Genomic DNA, 16,082 nt, shown 5'->3' on the forward strand with positions numbered 1-16,082 from the left:
TTGAAGAATTGACTTCATAAAAGACTACATGCATAACAAAACCCTGTTGTTCAGTTTCTGTGCAAGTGTCTGTGATGTAAAATGGAGAAAGAAAAGATACCTAAGCAAAACTTTAACTAGACCATCATATCAATAACTGAAATATATTGTAAACCTCAATGGCTGCCTAACTGTTTGAAAGTGTTAGAATTGAATAATGTAGTTAGGAAGGGCTTGCTGTAAAATACATGCTTAAACTTGTAACATGCCAGAAGACTTTTTCAGTGCATTATTAGCTGAACAATAAACCTATATAAAAAGGGTTTTTAAGTGTCTACATTTATAGAAACATTACTCTTACAAAAGCTTTAAATTTTATATGTATGTATGTTATTAAGATGAAAATATCAGTCTAAAACATTTTTGCAGTGATAGTGTATTCATATCTTTAATGTATATATGACATCAGTATTGGAAATTTTATATGTGTTGACTTCAAAGGAGTAATTGTTTAGAGTAATCTGAATTATTTGGATGAGACTGAATAGTCTAAACTAAAGGAACCAATTAAAATGCAGAAATTGTATAGATAAACAAGAAAAAAATCTTGAATGCCTGTTGATTTTTAAAAAACTAACAAAACAATCAAAACCCAAACAACTCTAAAAGGTGACTGGAAAACCGTATGTAATCAGACTAGTGAAGAACTGAGGAGCACCAGGAGGCCTGGAAGACAAAAATAAAGAAATCATATGACAGTCTGTGCAGTTAAGTTTAAAATAATATATTCAGAGTGCATATGGGTTGGATGCCAAAGTAACTAAGTACAAGTGTGCTTGTCTGCAGATTACACAATGTAGTGAAAGCACTGTTCATTTTGTAGTGACAGTTGCTGAAAAACATACCGGAAATAGCTGTAGTGAGACTTTTTTTAGACTTTTTTATACAGCAAGAACAAATTTCTTTTTGTCCAGGTTGCATTTCATGTTCCAAATAGTTTAATGACTTTAAATTCAATAAGCAAGGCTTATTAAAATACCTAACACACAGTCTTGGTTTTTTTTGGAAATTACTTGCTTAAGCATTAGCTACTTGTGATTTTGATCGTATTAAAGAGAAATGTAGGTAAACTGTGATTTATTTTTAATAGCGCTCTGCTTGATGCTGAGTAACTTCAGTTGTACAGCTGAAGAGTTGGTGGTGTAGATACCAATACTCTGAAAGCCTTGAGCTGGTTTGCTTCTTCAATCAACTAAAGGGAAAATACTATGAAATCCATCATGCTGTTCAGCAGCAAACATTAAGGATCAGTAGAATGACCATCTGTGTAGTCATGGCCTGTATGGATGATTGAAACTAATGCTTTTCAGCCAGTAGATGGAGACAGAATTCTTATTACAGTATAAAATGTGGATCATGGCATTTTGAGTATGATGTTAAATAGAAATACCTTGAAAATTACAGACGGGTAACTAGTTCCTTAAACTTTCACTTACTTAAGGAGTTTGCTTATGATGAGCACTGGTTTTCCACACTAGATTTTTCTTCTTTTTTTGGATCGTAATGTAACACGATTTTGTAACACGGGATTTTTTTGCAAGTGTTACAAGTAATCTTGGGGAAAAAAAAATTGTTGTTGTTGTTTTTCCTAAAATTCATCAAAGTTGCTTGCTTTTAGCTTTCCGAAGGGAGAAGGCATACACAGATCCAGTGGTTTTCTAAACAGAGGAAAGACTTGTATTTATACTTTCTAAGTTTGTCTCATGATGGACAAACCATAAATTGGAAAGTTTGAAACATGAGTATTAAACCTAGATTTTTATTGTGTTGTAAAGAGTTGGTTTTTTCTGTAACAGACTGATATGCCCAGTTCCTAGTTCTTGGTTATTTCAGTCAGTGCATTGTAGAAATTATGCCATAGTTTGACTTTCAACTGTTTTAAATACTGTGGGATAAGCATTGAGCTTGGCATGCTTCCTTTTTTAACAATTGACTGGGCTGAAGCAGAAGCATGGTGTGGAATAGGAAGGTATAGTAGTATGGCTTGCACATCACTTTATGTTAAAATTAGTAATAAGCTTGTATATCCCCTTAAGTATGCATTTTTGTGTTTATATTATTTTGAGAAGTAAGGCTTTGTTTCAGTGGAGATTTTCTGTCAATTAGTAGATGTAATGATAAGTATACCCAAAGGCTGAGGAGGTTGAACATCTTGTTAAGTACATGCTGTAGAATGTTGAAGTCTCTGTGTGGTTTTTTTCTGTATTGTCAAAATTTGCTGGTTAACATTACAGTGCGAGAGAGTCTCTGTAGAGGAATGCTTGGATTTTCACTGAATTCATGCAGATTGAAGGATCATCTCATTTAAACATTTTGGTGTATTCTGTGTTAGTAAAGCAAGATAAGATTGTACATAGTGGATAGTAGAAAGAATGGATAAGCCTTACTCTTTAGTTTAAAAGTACTTTGCTGTTTGAAGAAGTTTTAAAATTTGATTCCTTGATAGTCTAGGCTGTACAGCTGATGTGGGAACTTGAGACTTAGCATAATGAAACCACTTTTAAAATTCTGTAAAGAGCATCTTAAAGAGTATGACTTAAAGTGAAAAATCTTTGAAGTAGTAATGGAATAATCTTAGAATCATTGAATGGTTTGAGTTTGAAGGGACCTTAAGGATTATCAGTTCCCTGACATGGGGAGGGATACCTTCCACTAAGCCAGGTTGCTCAAATAATGGCAGAAAATAATAAGGTGAAAAGATATAAATAATGTATTGTAATAAGGTTCATTTGAAGGACAGTCTGGATGCCCTGAATCCTTTTATTTACTGGTTTGAGGTGTGAAAATTGTAATGTAAATTATATTCAGCCAAATTTTGAAACCATGTAACATTATTTCTGGAATCTAGTAGGATATTAGAGGAACTACATCTTTGACAAAGGCTCTCATGATACTGTCTTCTAAGAGCAGAGTTCATTAAAGCCAGGCAAGTGTTAATATTTCACTCAGTTGTGCAGCATCACTGTATGCCTGGGATAGCTTTGAAGGAAAAGACTAACTGCTATCTGCAGAGCGATTCTACTGCTCACTGTTTTGTTACCTTGCTACCAGAATGATTAAAGTTGTGTAGTTGTAGTGCTCTTTAATTGTTGTTCTCATTTTGTCACTCATGAGGAAAAAAGACCCATATGTAATTTTCATGTGAAATCTTTCTCTCTGTGTCATACTTCATACTCAGCTGTAAAAATGGGAGTTGTTTGGAAGTGAGTTAAGCTGTTTCAGTTTCTCATACCTCCGTTTAATGGTTTCTAAAGTTGTACAGTATCACACTCTGAGTTATCACATCAGCTCAGTAATGTTATTTCTTAAAACTTGGGTCCCTACTTTCAAGTGAGGTATTGAAATTACCAGCACTAAGCTATGTATTCCTTGTTTGCTTCTTGACCTTTTTGTAGTTGTCATAGCTTGGACAAGATGAGCTTTTTTATTTGTTTCTTTGAGATTCTGTAGTACTCATGATGTGCATGACTACAGCAGTATGAGTTTGTATGGGATATTAATCATGAGGTCTGATTAGTTAGTGCTTAAGATGTCCTGACAGTACTTTTTAGTGTTGGCATTGAGTAGTTACTGGAGACAATAAGTAAAAACATGCATTGAGAAAAATGAATGCAGAATGCTAGGATGCTATGACAGGCATGAAATCACATCAGCCTGTGTGTGTTTATATGTATTAAACAGCTTAATTCAAGGGATAGGAATGATTTCTGACAAATACAGCTTGAACCAGTGTGAGCCTGATCATACACTAAAACTGCAATGGTCAGCTCTCACTGAACCCTGACTACATCCTTTCATTACTGCAGGCTTTGCAGTCAGTTCTGTGTATTTGCCAAGAGGTGACAAAGCATTAGACTTAATCCATTTATTTGATTTCCTTGTCTTTGTAGGAAATAATTGTCCCTTTTCCATTTTATATTCAGAACCACACCTCAAAATCCTTTTGTAAATGTTATTAACCAGAGCGGAAGATGATTCTGCTACAATAAAAATGCTTCTGTGGATTTATGCAGTAGACATGGTTAATCTCTCTCAATTGGAAACATGTTAGTGGTACACTGTAGATTACTTGTTTAGTCAATATGAAGGGGTCTTTCCTAAGTGTACAATGAAAGAAAACTGGGGTATATTTTAAATGCCGGGATCATCTTACTCTTCTTACGTTCTGGAAAGTAGTTTTCTGTAGTTAATCTTTGCAGTAATCCCTTGTACTGAGTAGGGGGTTGAGGTGCTGGCAGCTCTGCTGTCATCAAATTGAGGTATTGAAACTGTGTGGATGTTTTTGTGACTAAGGTGTTGTGGTTTAATCTCAGGCAGCAACTAAGTACCATGCAGCCACTCACTCCCTCCATCTCCCACCCATGGGGAACAGAATTGGAAAGTTAAGGTAAACCTCATGGGCTGAAATAAGAACAATTTAATAATTGAAACAAAATATGCTAATAATAATATTAAATATGCTAATAATAATAATAATAGTAATGATAAGCAGAAGGAGAGAGTCTAACAGAACCCAAGAGAAACAAGTGACAGAGTTGCTCATCAGCCACTGCCTGGTACCCAGCCAGTCCTTAAATAGTGATAGACCCTTTTCTGGGTAACTCCCCCAGTTTATATACTGTGTGTGATGCTCTGTGGTGTGGAATATCCCTTTGGCCAGTTTAGGACATCCTGTCCTGGGTAAACTCTGTGCCAGCTTTCTGTGAAGCTCCTCACTAGCAGAGCATGAGACACTGAAAAACCCTTGACTCAGGGTAAACATTTCTTAGCAACAACCAAACCATTCAGTGTGTTATCAGCACTCTCATACTAAATCCAAAAAAAACCAGCTTCTAAAAATACAAGGCACTCTGTCCCAGCCCAAACCAGAACTCTTGTTCTGCAGTTGTCACAGCATTACTGCTGTTTCTGCTTCTCATGTGGATAAGGAGTTACGTAGAACTTGGAATAGAACATTAATATATTGTATTTTTAATTAAAACGTCAGAAAAAATACTGTTTATTGCAGTTTTTTTTTCCTAGACATACAGACAGACTACTGAGAAGCTAAATCCAAGTCACCTTGAGAAGTAGGGCAAGAGGACTCCAAGTTGTGCCAGGGGAGGTTTAGATGGGATACTAGGAAAAATTTCTTCACTAAAATGATTGTAAAGCAGTGGAACAGGCTGCTGCTCAGGGAGTGGTGGAATCACCATCTCTGGAATTATTTAAAAGATGCATAGACTGTGGTTTAGTAGTGGACTTGGCTGTGATAGGTTAACAGGTGGACTCGATTATCTGAAAGGTCTTTTCCAACCTAAATGATTCTAAAATTCTCTAAAAACATTATTTGAATGGGATCTGTTCTGCAAAAGTTTAATTCCTGTAAAGCACAGCAATCAAGAGCAGTTGATCTGACTCTTTAAGGCAGCTTTTGAATTGAATCACAGTGATAATCAAGTTTGTTCTGTACGCAGCACATTCTGGAAATCTTTTAATCTTTCCAGCGTATAGGATACTGTGTGCAAGTTGGTATGCAACTTCACACAGTGTTAGTCTCCTGAGATAGTTTTCAGAGTTGACACCACCTTTAGAAGAACAGTTGTGCTCCTGATTGTATGTAGCCTCTTCTCAGAGTTTGTATTCCCCTGTGATGGTTGCTGTCTGCATTTATGTTGGCTTCTCCTGAGCTGGTTCTACTTGAGTGTAGTCATATGGATGAAAATCAGCACAAGCAGAAGAGTGATAGAGTTAACAGCTCAGAACATCTGCAACTTTTGACTGTACTGGTGGTTGAGCATCTTTGATGTTACTTGTAAGCCAGAAAACCTTTGACGTGATATTTCCAGTCTGTATTGATTTGTGGACATCAAAGCATTTTCCTGTGAGAATCTTTCTTGACTGCTTCAGAAGCTTCATAAACAGATTCTACTCACTAGTGCATATCAGTAAGAGACCATTCTATTGTTAAAATTGGTACCTTACCAAACTTTTAAAAGACAAACTTTTGAAGCAGGTGTCTCTTTTGTTCATCAGGTTTTGTCTGCCAGGTACTCACTACTTCTCTAATCATAAAGTAGTTGTTGGCTGGAAGAATGAAGATGCTAATTTTCTGAGTAATGAATTCTGATTCTCTTTTTCACGTGCTAAGGCCTGGCATTACTGTTGTGGAATAATAGCACGTCCTTTACCACCGTATCCCTGTCTGTATGTCAGAGTTTGAGTGTTGGCTGGGGGACTTGTACAGAAATGACTGAATATATTCCAAAATGGAAGCACACTGGAGAAAAAAGAATATGCTGTTACTCAGCATATGAGCAGTAATCATAATCATGGGTTTGTTTAAGTCCTGTGAACATTTCAATATATACTATTATATTTTAATAAGTATAATCATTTAAGTCAGATGTAGTTAAATAAGGCAGTAAACTTTCAAAGTGTGGTTTTGCAGGTTGGGGAGGGTGCATTTTTTTCTATGTCATGCAAAGACAGTCATAGGCTTCTTAAGCAGTGGGCAAAAGGTACGTGTTCAGTTTAATTTTTTTTATTGGTGTTTGCAGTTAAAACTCAGTTTGTGGGCTGAAGAAAGGAAGCAAATTCACTGAGGCATTTTGTTGAGGACTTAGGCTGAAATTAGATGTGGTATGGATATTGTTTGATACTGGATGACTGCTGAAAGCAAGAAAGTATCTCTTAGGGGAGAGGAAACCACTGTAAGCAGTTCTGGTATGCTGGACTAGGTTGAATTCTTTTATTCAGAATGTAATTAATTTTAATGCAGTTAATGAAGTAAAAAGTATATAATGAAAGTAGCAGTTGCTCTCTGTAGAAAGCGGAATACTGTAAATCGGGGAGTTCTGGAAACTTTCTTGCTCATACTCCCAGCAAGAGCACGACCTATTTGCCTGGAATGTCACTGTGTGGTTCCAGGAGTGATATAATGCATGAATGCCGTTTTCAGGGCGTTTTTCTTTCAAATGGAAAACAACAAAGAAACCCAAAGTACAGCACTCCAGCTGTGGCTTAAATAGAATGAGTGAGGTAGCAGGGATTTTTGACTTCTCTGCAGGTCTGTAGAATGACTCCAGAGGTCATAAGTAACTGTTTGGATTTTTTTTTACAAGATAACTCTTTAATTTTTTTTTCTAAATGTCTTATCAGTTCATGAGAATATTGCCTAACCACTGGATGGCCTACTGATTTAAGAATACAGAAATTGAAAATTAATATCTTAAGTTCTGCTAATTGCGTCCAACTTCTTTGAAACGTTAATTTCTGTAAAAGCATTTCAATGTATTTAAAAAATAGTATATGTCATAGAAATTATTCCTCCTTCTTTTTGTGTTTGATTCTCAACCTTTTGATGTAATTCAAAGGCTTTTTAACTGCTTTGCATCCTATTAATACTAAACTAAATAAATAGACAAGTGAATACTGCCTTGTAATTTTATTATGCTTATGGCTACTGTTGTGGGAATTGAGATAAAGCTATTTTCTTCCTGTAGTTTTACTTTGTAGGAAGAAATTGTGTAATAATTCCTTTAGTCTCCTGGGTTACTCATGGGTCTATAGATAGAAGAGTTCTGCATTTGGTTCACAATCAGCCTCAAGCTCTGATGTCAAATTGTTTGCATTTACTGCTGCAGAGCTTAGAGCTAAATGAAGATACAGAATTTACTACCTGTTCCTCAGCATCTGGTTCATTTTACTGAAATTGAAGATGACGGCTTCATTTCTTTTTGATCATAGTGAATACAATTTCTGTACCTGAGGAAGTCAAAATCATAGAATTGGCTGGAAGAGGGAAGGTCAATTAGAAACCAAAGGGCACGCATGCAGAAGGTTATTAATAAGTGGGAGCTCTCAGCAAATACAGTGTTTTAATTACAGGGATGTGGTGAGTAAGAGACTGTGATCCTGTTCATGAGTGTGATCTATAAATGTGTATCATGGTCATGGTGTTGGAGTGAAGGGCAGGGGAAGGGGCATAATAAATGACATTAAAATATATCCATGATGAAAAGCTTCTGTGAATTCATATCGACTTAGTAACATCTGTATTTTGTGGGTATATGACATTTAGTGGAGCTTTTTGCCTTTTGTATTTCAGTGACAGACGTTTGCTACAACCTGCTCAGGTATGTGACATTCTCAAAGGAGTTATACTGGTCATCTGCTACTTCATGATGCACTATGTTGACTACTCTATGATGTATCATCTGATAAGGGGACAGTCTGTCATAAAGCTCTACATCATCTATAACATGCTTGAGGTAAGAATGTTGGCATCAGAATATGAAGCATGCTTTTTTCAGACTATCTGAAATATTTTGTATTACGGTAATTGTACTTAGCATGTGGCACAGGTGGTATTCTCACAAATCTGCACACACCTATGATAATAAGCCTAGATGCCATGAAACAGTCAGGTTTGTGAACAATAAGTTTTTAGATACTGCTTCATAATGCCTGATTTATGGAGCTTAGTAATTTCATAGCAAGAAACTTGAGAAATGGAAACAGAAGAAGTGTCTTATGAAATGTCAGGGAATGAATGAGATTTTGAACTTGCCAAGAAAAGTAGAAACTGTTGATTTGAAATAATTATAAGATCCCAAGAGAGAGCAAAGAAGGAGGATAATAGAAAACATGGAATTTGGGTTTTAATTCATCATTATGGAAATACAGCTTTCATTGTATGCAAGGACACCTATTACTGCTTAATCTCAGTCCTGGCTAGCAGACGAAAACCTGAGTATGTAAGCAATAGGGCGAATGAATGTAGTGACACAAGAGAAGGAAATTCTGTTTTCTGAGATACGAGAAATTCTGGCAAAAACCCCCCAGTTTCTGTTTTGCTGTTAATGTAAAGTATAAGATTTTTATTGTACTTCTATGATCAATGGTTCACAAAGTAAATGTTTACATAGCTGCAATCTTACCTCCATCCTGTAAATACAGGACATAGTAGGAATACAACCTCTTAAAAGGACTCAATCAGAGCTTTGTACACAAAAGTTACTCTACTAGGATTCCGGGATTTCTGAATGACATATTAATCCTTGTTTGAACATCTGTTGTGCGTTTGTTTGAAGACTGCTGAAACAGGGTTACACTCTGCAAAATATGAATATTTTGTCAGAAGGCATTTGTTCTTTCCTCATAAAATATGAAAATATTGCATAAGGAACACACTTTGTTATACTAAGTGAAATAAATATCTTACAAGCCACCTCAGTTGTTTATTCATAGGTTTTTTGTTGTCTTTGATTTTACATTTGCTGGAAAACATGTACAAATATTAAATTGGCACTGAGTTACTCTCTGGATTTTAGTTGTGTGGGGAAATATCCATATATAGTTTCATAATTGATGAGAGATTATCACTTACTAAATAAATCCATGCACTCAAAATAGTAATTTCTCTCTATTTCAAGACTACTTCAAATCATGCTTGTACTTTCTCAGCTTTATGTGCTTACCACATAATTTGAAGCAATACTGCAGTGTTTGCTATGAATTGGAAGCCATGTGCCATTCTGGAATGAGGAATTGAATTTGCTGTGTTTGGCAGAACAAAAATCGTGTGTTTTGACTAAGGAAAGTGCTGCATGAGTTTGTTCCTTTTAGGAAAGGGGGAAGTCTGTTACTACTCATGGTTATTAGAAAAATGATATTAGTTTTTGAATTTGGAAACAGTATTTAACTTCCATGGTGTCTCATGAAACCCAACATGCCAAGCAGAGTGCATGTTTTTAAGGGGCTTTTTTTACCATGACGGGTGCAGCAATATTATCAGAAAATGTTCGTGGGATCCCACTGAAAGACTTGGTTGATAGTCAGCTTTCAACAGTTTGACTATTGGCTTGCTTAGACTACTCTGGTGATTTTTATTAAAAGTCTTTGCTAGTGATGCAAGCAATGCTTTTTAAGGAACTGTTAATATGCTTTTTTTTAAGCAATGCACTTTACATTTTTTCACAAGTTTTCAAAATAAGGAAGATCTTTTTAGTTTAATTAAATCACTGAGGAGCAGAGATGTTTACAATGTCCTAATGTTTTCGGCTGTTGGCAAGTCCAGGGAGTAGTGTCCTGGAGAGATATGAAGAATGCAAAATCTTCAAATTATGTGCTGAATGCTCCCAACTGACAGGCTAAGGGGAGCATTCAGCACATTTGGCTTAAATGACACTTTTCTTTTTTAGATTCAGACCCACCGGCTCCTGCTCCTTGTGAAGCCCCAGTGTGCGTTATGCTGGTGACAGCACTCACCATGGAATTCTGCTGGAGCCTGGAGCCGGCATGTAGGGTTTAGGTAAGTCATATTTGGAAAAGCAAGCAACAATATTGTGTGGTGGGTTTTAATATTTTCTATCCTTTCAGCAAAGAACCAAGGACTGCTTAAATAGAAAGGAAAGCAAAGCCACTATTTTATCTATTAAAACCCTCACAATATTGTGAACAAAAACTTACCAAACTCTTAAGCATTCTGTAGCTGATGTTACTACACCAGCTGTAATTACTCAATGGGTCATCACAATGAGCAGGAAGCAAATAATGCAGACAGTCTCAATTTACAAAATCTAAAAGCCGAAAACAGTGCCACTGTAAATATCTCTCAAACTGATGGGGTTGGGATTCTGATTTATGATAATTCATCAGCTCATGGTTTTGTTCATTTTATTTCATAGGTGATTCCTAGAGTGCAGCACATTGTATATTTACTTGAGGCATCCTGTAAAATTCTGTTTTAATTCAATTTTAATATTTTAGGAAACCTCATTCAGTAGTAGTGTCTTGAATAAATATGACTTCTCTCGCTTCAATATCTTTACCTTGAGAACACTTAATTTAAAATGATCCTAAGTCTAGGTTTATTTGTGTTGTCCCAGGAACTTACTTTCTATTTAGTAGGATCAATATTTGCAGGTACATTGTGCACCTGGTTCTGCATTGCTGCTGCGTTGACTTAACATTTCCAAAATTGTTGTTTTACAGAAAGACACTAAGAGAAAATAGTACTTGCCTTTCTTAAGTAGAGATAATCAGTTTTTCATCTATAACTGTTTCCATTTGGTTGAATTAGTGAGCAGTGAGAGATAGCTCTTTTTTTAAGCCAGACATGTACCAAGCCAGACATGTACCAAGTTTAATTTTTGAAGTTCTGGTTTTGTTGGCCTGTGCAGCTTGGTTTTAAAATGACTGAAATGCAGTGTATAGGCAGAAAAAACGTTCTTCCATGTAATGATTTTTAGTTTTATATGTTTGCTGCTGATTAAATGTTGGGAACTGGTGGACCTCCCTGTGACCTTTCTTGCTGTGGTATTAAATTACAAGTTCAAAATGCTGTCCGTATGTTTTCTATATTTAGAATTACTGCCAGAGGGTCTTTTTTCTATTTGTGCATATATTCTTTGGATTACAATTCAGGTGTCTGTTTTTTCAACGTATTTTCCCTTTTTGGCAGACGTTCAAGTCCCTCTTAATCGCTTGTTTTTGTGTTATAGTACTTTTAGTTTTGAGTTCTGCTTTATGTGGACATTTACATTAAGTATATACTTCAGTATATAGAAAGCAGTCGAGCCAAGTCTAATTCAGTCTTTTTTGTACCTGTAAGCAAATGTTACCTGTCATCTGGAATTCACTTTTCATTGTTGGGGGTTTTCTCCTATTAAGCCCAGAGGGATGGGGAAAAACATTTAAGGTAGTTTAACACAAGATACATACTGCTTTATCAAAGGCTGAGGTTTGAACTGTACTTGAATATCTTTCAAGAAAGCATCTAAGATAACAATATTATGATTATTTATTACAAATACTGTTGCAAAGAGAATAGTAAGTTTGAAAGGGAAAGTAAACTGATGAATATACAAAAGGAACAGGGTTGCTGTGAAATCCAGAGTGAAAATGGAATAAGTAAGAAATCAAAAGTGATAGATATGTGAAACTTTTTTTAGATTGAGCTGTACTTTTAGATTGAATTGTTCTTGAAGTGCACATACTCAAGTGTTGGAGAGAAAGGTAGGCAGTAAAAGGCAGTAAAGTTGTTCTTGTTTAGGTGGCTGATCGTCTGATTTCTTCATTTGGACAAGATATTTTGGATGCTCTTTATTGGACAGCTACAGAACCTAAGGAAAGAAAAAGAGCTCACATAGGTGTGATTCCTCACTTCTTCATGGCAGTGCTATATGTCTGTATCCTTTTTCTTTGATAAATCACAAAATTTTCCTAAGCTAAATTACTGAGTAATTGCTCTGCATTATTTTACTTTAATACATTTGAAAAATTGATAGTATTCCTAAATCAGTGTTCCTTTACTTGAAAAGTAAGACTGCCAGTACCACCTGCTTTAAAAAAAAATCCCTTCAGAATGGTGAATGGTGTACCTATAGTAAAATGACAAACCATAATTGGGTAGTTCATGGAAAATTTTTTGTTTCTGATTTGTATTTGAGTATTTTGGGCCACAGGGCCCTGAAGATAGTGGGATTTTGTTACTTAGTGGAATGTTAAATGTATCTAGCTTGAACATATTTTCTTGAAGGGATAAACTCATACATATGCGGGATGCAAATGTTCTTGGTATGAAGTAACCTTAGAATGAATTGATGAATCTAAAGAGATACCATAGTCCAATAGTTTTGGTGATGAATTTGGAATTCTTACAATTTTTCCCTATTTTCTCTGAAATCTTGAGGCTAATTCTGTATCTTTACCTCAGATTTTTTTCTTCAGGTTGTATTGATGTTTCTCATGACTTATGTCATTGGGTTCTTTTAGAACAAGAAAAATTAGCATCATTATTACATGCTACAAAACACTGTGGGTATATTACATACATGTAAGCATTGTCTTGCTGTAAGTCTGGTTTACAGGGATATGGAAACTTTCCTGTTAAACTTTGAAAGCAAAATAGGAAATTTGAGGTTCAATGCTCTTCAGTACTGTTGCGCAGAAAAATTATTTCAAATATGCTTCCTTAACCCTGCTATGCAGTCCTGCATGCTATTCTTATAATGGTTCAAGCAACAACCCTTAATGTGGCCTTCAACTCCCACAATAAATCACTGCTTACCATCATGATGTCCAATAATGTAAGTGTGTAGCTTTATTATATAGCTACCCTAATTTGTTTCAGAATCCCTTGTCTTTGTGTATCAAATGTCTTAAATATTAATATTTTAACATATTTTTGATAACATTATTTGTTTATATCAGTTTTTTATCAGTAAAAACTAATTAACTGTTTCTAAAAATTGCAGTTTGTCGAAATAAAAGGAAGTGTTTTCAAGAAGTTTGAGAAGAACAATCTTTTTCAAATGTCAAATAGTGGTATGTATAGCAGTGCTGATCAGGAGAAAATGTAAAGAAAAGCTGTTTATTTAGTTCATTAATGTATTTAATGTATTCAATGTATTTAATATTATTCTTACTATAATTACTTTACCTTGATGAATTTGAGTGTTCTGACTTGCATTCCTCATCACCCCTTTTACTCTTTGGTTCAGTGGGATGAAACGGAGATCCACTTCAAGGAACACTGTTGCTCCTTTTATGGCAAGTTTTTATTTGAGGTGCTAAAACAGCCTAGTGGCTTTGTGCTGAAGTACCCATGCTTCCAAGTGATCAAGTCTTGTGTTTTCAAAAAGTTAACTTCATAGTGTGCTATATTGACAGTGATCTCAGAATGCATGTTGTTGCGTGGCTGTGAGGGTGGATCTTGAAATACCTCTCACCTAACCCTAAACAAACAAACAAGCAAAAAAAAAAATCCCAATCAAATAAAACCCCAAACAAACAAAAAACCAATGTAACAAAGTAGCTGGCATGTGATGGAAATACCAGAGATTACTGTAATTTTTTAATATGCTCTCAAGGTAATAGTAGAGGGTACTTAGGAAACATGCTTCTGGCACTTCCTAAGTGTATCACTGCTTAGGATGAATTTTGGGAACTCGTACTCAGTGTGTCTCATGAGGAAAAGCTGTTCAGGTACCCTTTGATGGAGATTCTTTGTCATACTGGTATCAGCCATTTGAAATATTTATTGAATTTGTGATTTCAAAGCCAGTAGGAGCGACTGCACTTTAATGTTGTGCTAGAGCTTCTTTGCTTGTAGTAGTTTTGTAGAATCTTAGAATGGCCTGAGCTGGAAGCTACCTCAAAGATCATCTCGTTCCAACCCCCCCCTGCCATGGGCAGGGACGCCTTCTGCTAGACCAGGTTGCTCAGGCTCCCATCCACCCTGGCCTTGAGCATTCCAGGGATGGGGCATCCACAGCTTCTCTGGGCAGCCTGTTCCAGTGCCTCACCACCCTCACAGTGAAGAATTTCTTCAATATATCTGATTTGAATTTCCCCACTTTCATTTATACATATGAGCAAAGAAAATAGAATATATTTTTTTCATTCCAGCTTACAGATTTTAAACCAGATAACTCAAATGTGCAATAGGTTAAAAAAAATAGCTACTTATTTAAAAACAGGTGATTCATATTTTTGTATCATGAGTTAAATTTTCAACAGGCTCACATCAGGTTTTGAGTTCTGAATATTGATGTGACTTTTGTCTTAATTCATCTGCAAACTGCAATATTACATGCAAATGTTTTGTGGTTCTTTGGATGAAAGGCTATTTACATAAAACCTTAAATATATCACAGAAATTATAGAACAGAAATTTTAAGCTACCTCATAGATGCTGTTAAACCCCACCAAAAAGATCTTCCTGGCTGTGTTGATAATCTGTTTATTCTGTGATAATAGTATTATTTTGGTTCCAAGATTTAATTACTTACATTTTTTAAATCAGAGGTATTTAACTTTACAGTGAGAATGCTAAAAATGAAATTTACTTAAGTATTGACAGAAAACCTAGATAAGGTTTCTTATTAATGCAGGAAATAGTTACAGCTATGGATCTAGCTCTCCTACCTAAAGGTGAGGCCTCTTTTATGTTGAAATAAAGAAGGGACTGATATTAGAAATTGTTAGTAATTTTCCTCCATAAAAAGAAAAGGATATCAATATTTTATTGCTGGACATTAGTATTGAAGACCCATAATAGCAGTATCAGGTCACCCTTTATCAGTTGGTAGAAGAAGTATTGCCATTCATTAGACAGTGTGGGGATGGAAGCAGTGAGTACATACATAGAAGAGTGCACAAAACAAGCTAATTTATTCCTTTCAAGCAGATAACTTTTCCTGAAACACTTTTCAGTATGGTTATAAATAGCAGTGTTTTTCTTCACAGAGATAAATAACAGGCAGGTTTTTAGTAGAAATTTTCACCTCTTTTGAACTTGAACAGGTTTACTACATCACAGCTTCAGTAAGGATAGAACAATATTGTTTCAATTCATGTATTCTGATCACTTTGGTATCCTTTAAATGTTTCATTTGATGCAGCTGAAATGATGGTGCATCTTGTGTTGGTATGCTATGCCAATACTTTATCCTACCCTGGAACTGAGACTAGTCTGGTCCTGTCAGCTGAGCTTCCAGTTACCCTTTGGAGTGTCTTGTGTGTCCTAGAACACAGTGTGCTTAAACTGCATGCCTGCACTGAGCTAAACTTCTGAAAGGAAACACTAAATCTAAGCACTCCCATATATTTCCCACCTTTCTCTGCTTCTTCTAGTAGTTTTCTGAGGTCTGCAGTTGGCTGTAGGGCAGTGATGGCAGCAGTAGCTGATTAAGCTTGGACACAGTGAATGGATTCTGTGCCCCACATTTTCTGGGACTCAGCTCAAAATATTACTGTTGTCAAATGTGTTTTCAATTCAGTGTAAAGGTACTGATTAATACACAGTAGCTAAATATAGTTATTCTTGAGGGGAACAATATGAATCTCACAGGGGCGTCTGAGGAATTTCTCATGAACAGGTGAAACTCCCTTCTCATTTAACAAGTTAATCAAAAGAAAAATATGATGTAGGAGAAAAGATAAGCAATGACCACAAGAGTAGATACTGTGTTCAAGGGAAGTTACTACAACTAGAATTCAAAAGCAAGTTGTGTGTGAAAACAGAAATGAACTGTCCAGAACTTTCTAAGACACGT

The 16,082-nt window shown here is 35.7% G+C and overlaps 1 protein-coding gene across 2 annotated transcripts in view; it reads left to right on the forward strand.

Annotated features, from left to right (window-relative positions):
- The window catches only part of TAPT1 (transmembrane anterior posterior transformation 1), a 49,794-nt gene that overhangs the window by 14,751 nt on the left and 18,961 nt on the right, over positions 1–16,082 (forward strand). For both annotated transcript variants that reach the window (XM_082281386.1, XM_082281387.1), the window contains 4 exons: positions 8,129–8,291; positions 12,077–12,212; positions 13,015–13,112; positions 13,281–13,350. In XM_082281386.1, the coding sequence (XP_082137512.1) occupies positions 8,129–8,291; positions 12,077–12,212; positions 13,015–13,112; positions 13,281–13,350 (467 nt within the window). The remainder of the gene's footprint in view (positions 1–8,128; positions 8,292–12,076; positions 12,213–13,014; positions 13,113–13,280; positions 13,351–16,082) is intronic.

This window comes from Coloeus monedula (genome assembly GCF_965178545.1).
Source record: "Coloeus monedula genome assembly, chromosome: 5".
In the NCBI taxonomy this organism is placed as follows: Eukaryota; Metazoa; Chordata; class Aves; order Passeriformes; family Corvidae; genus Coloeus; species Coloeus monedula.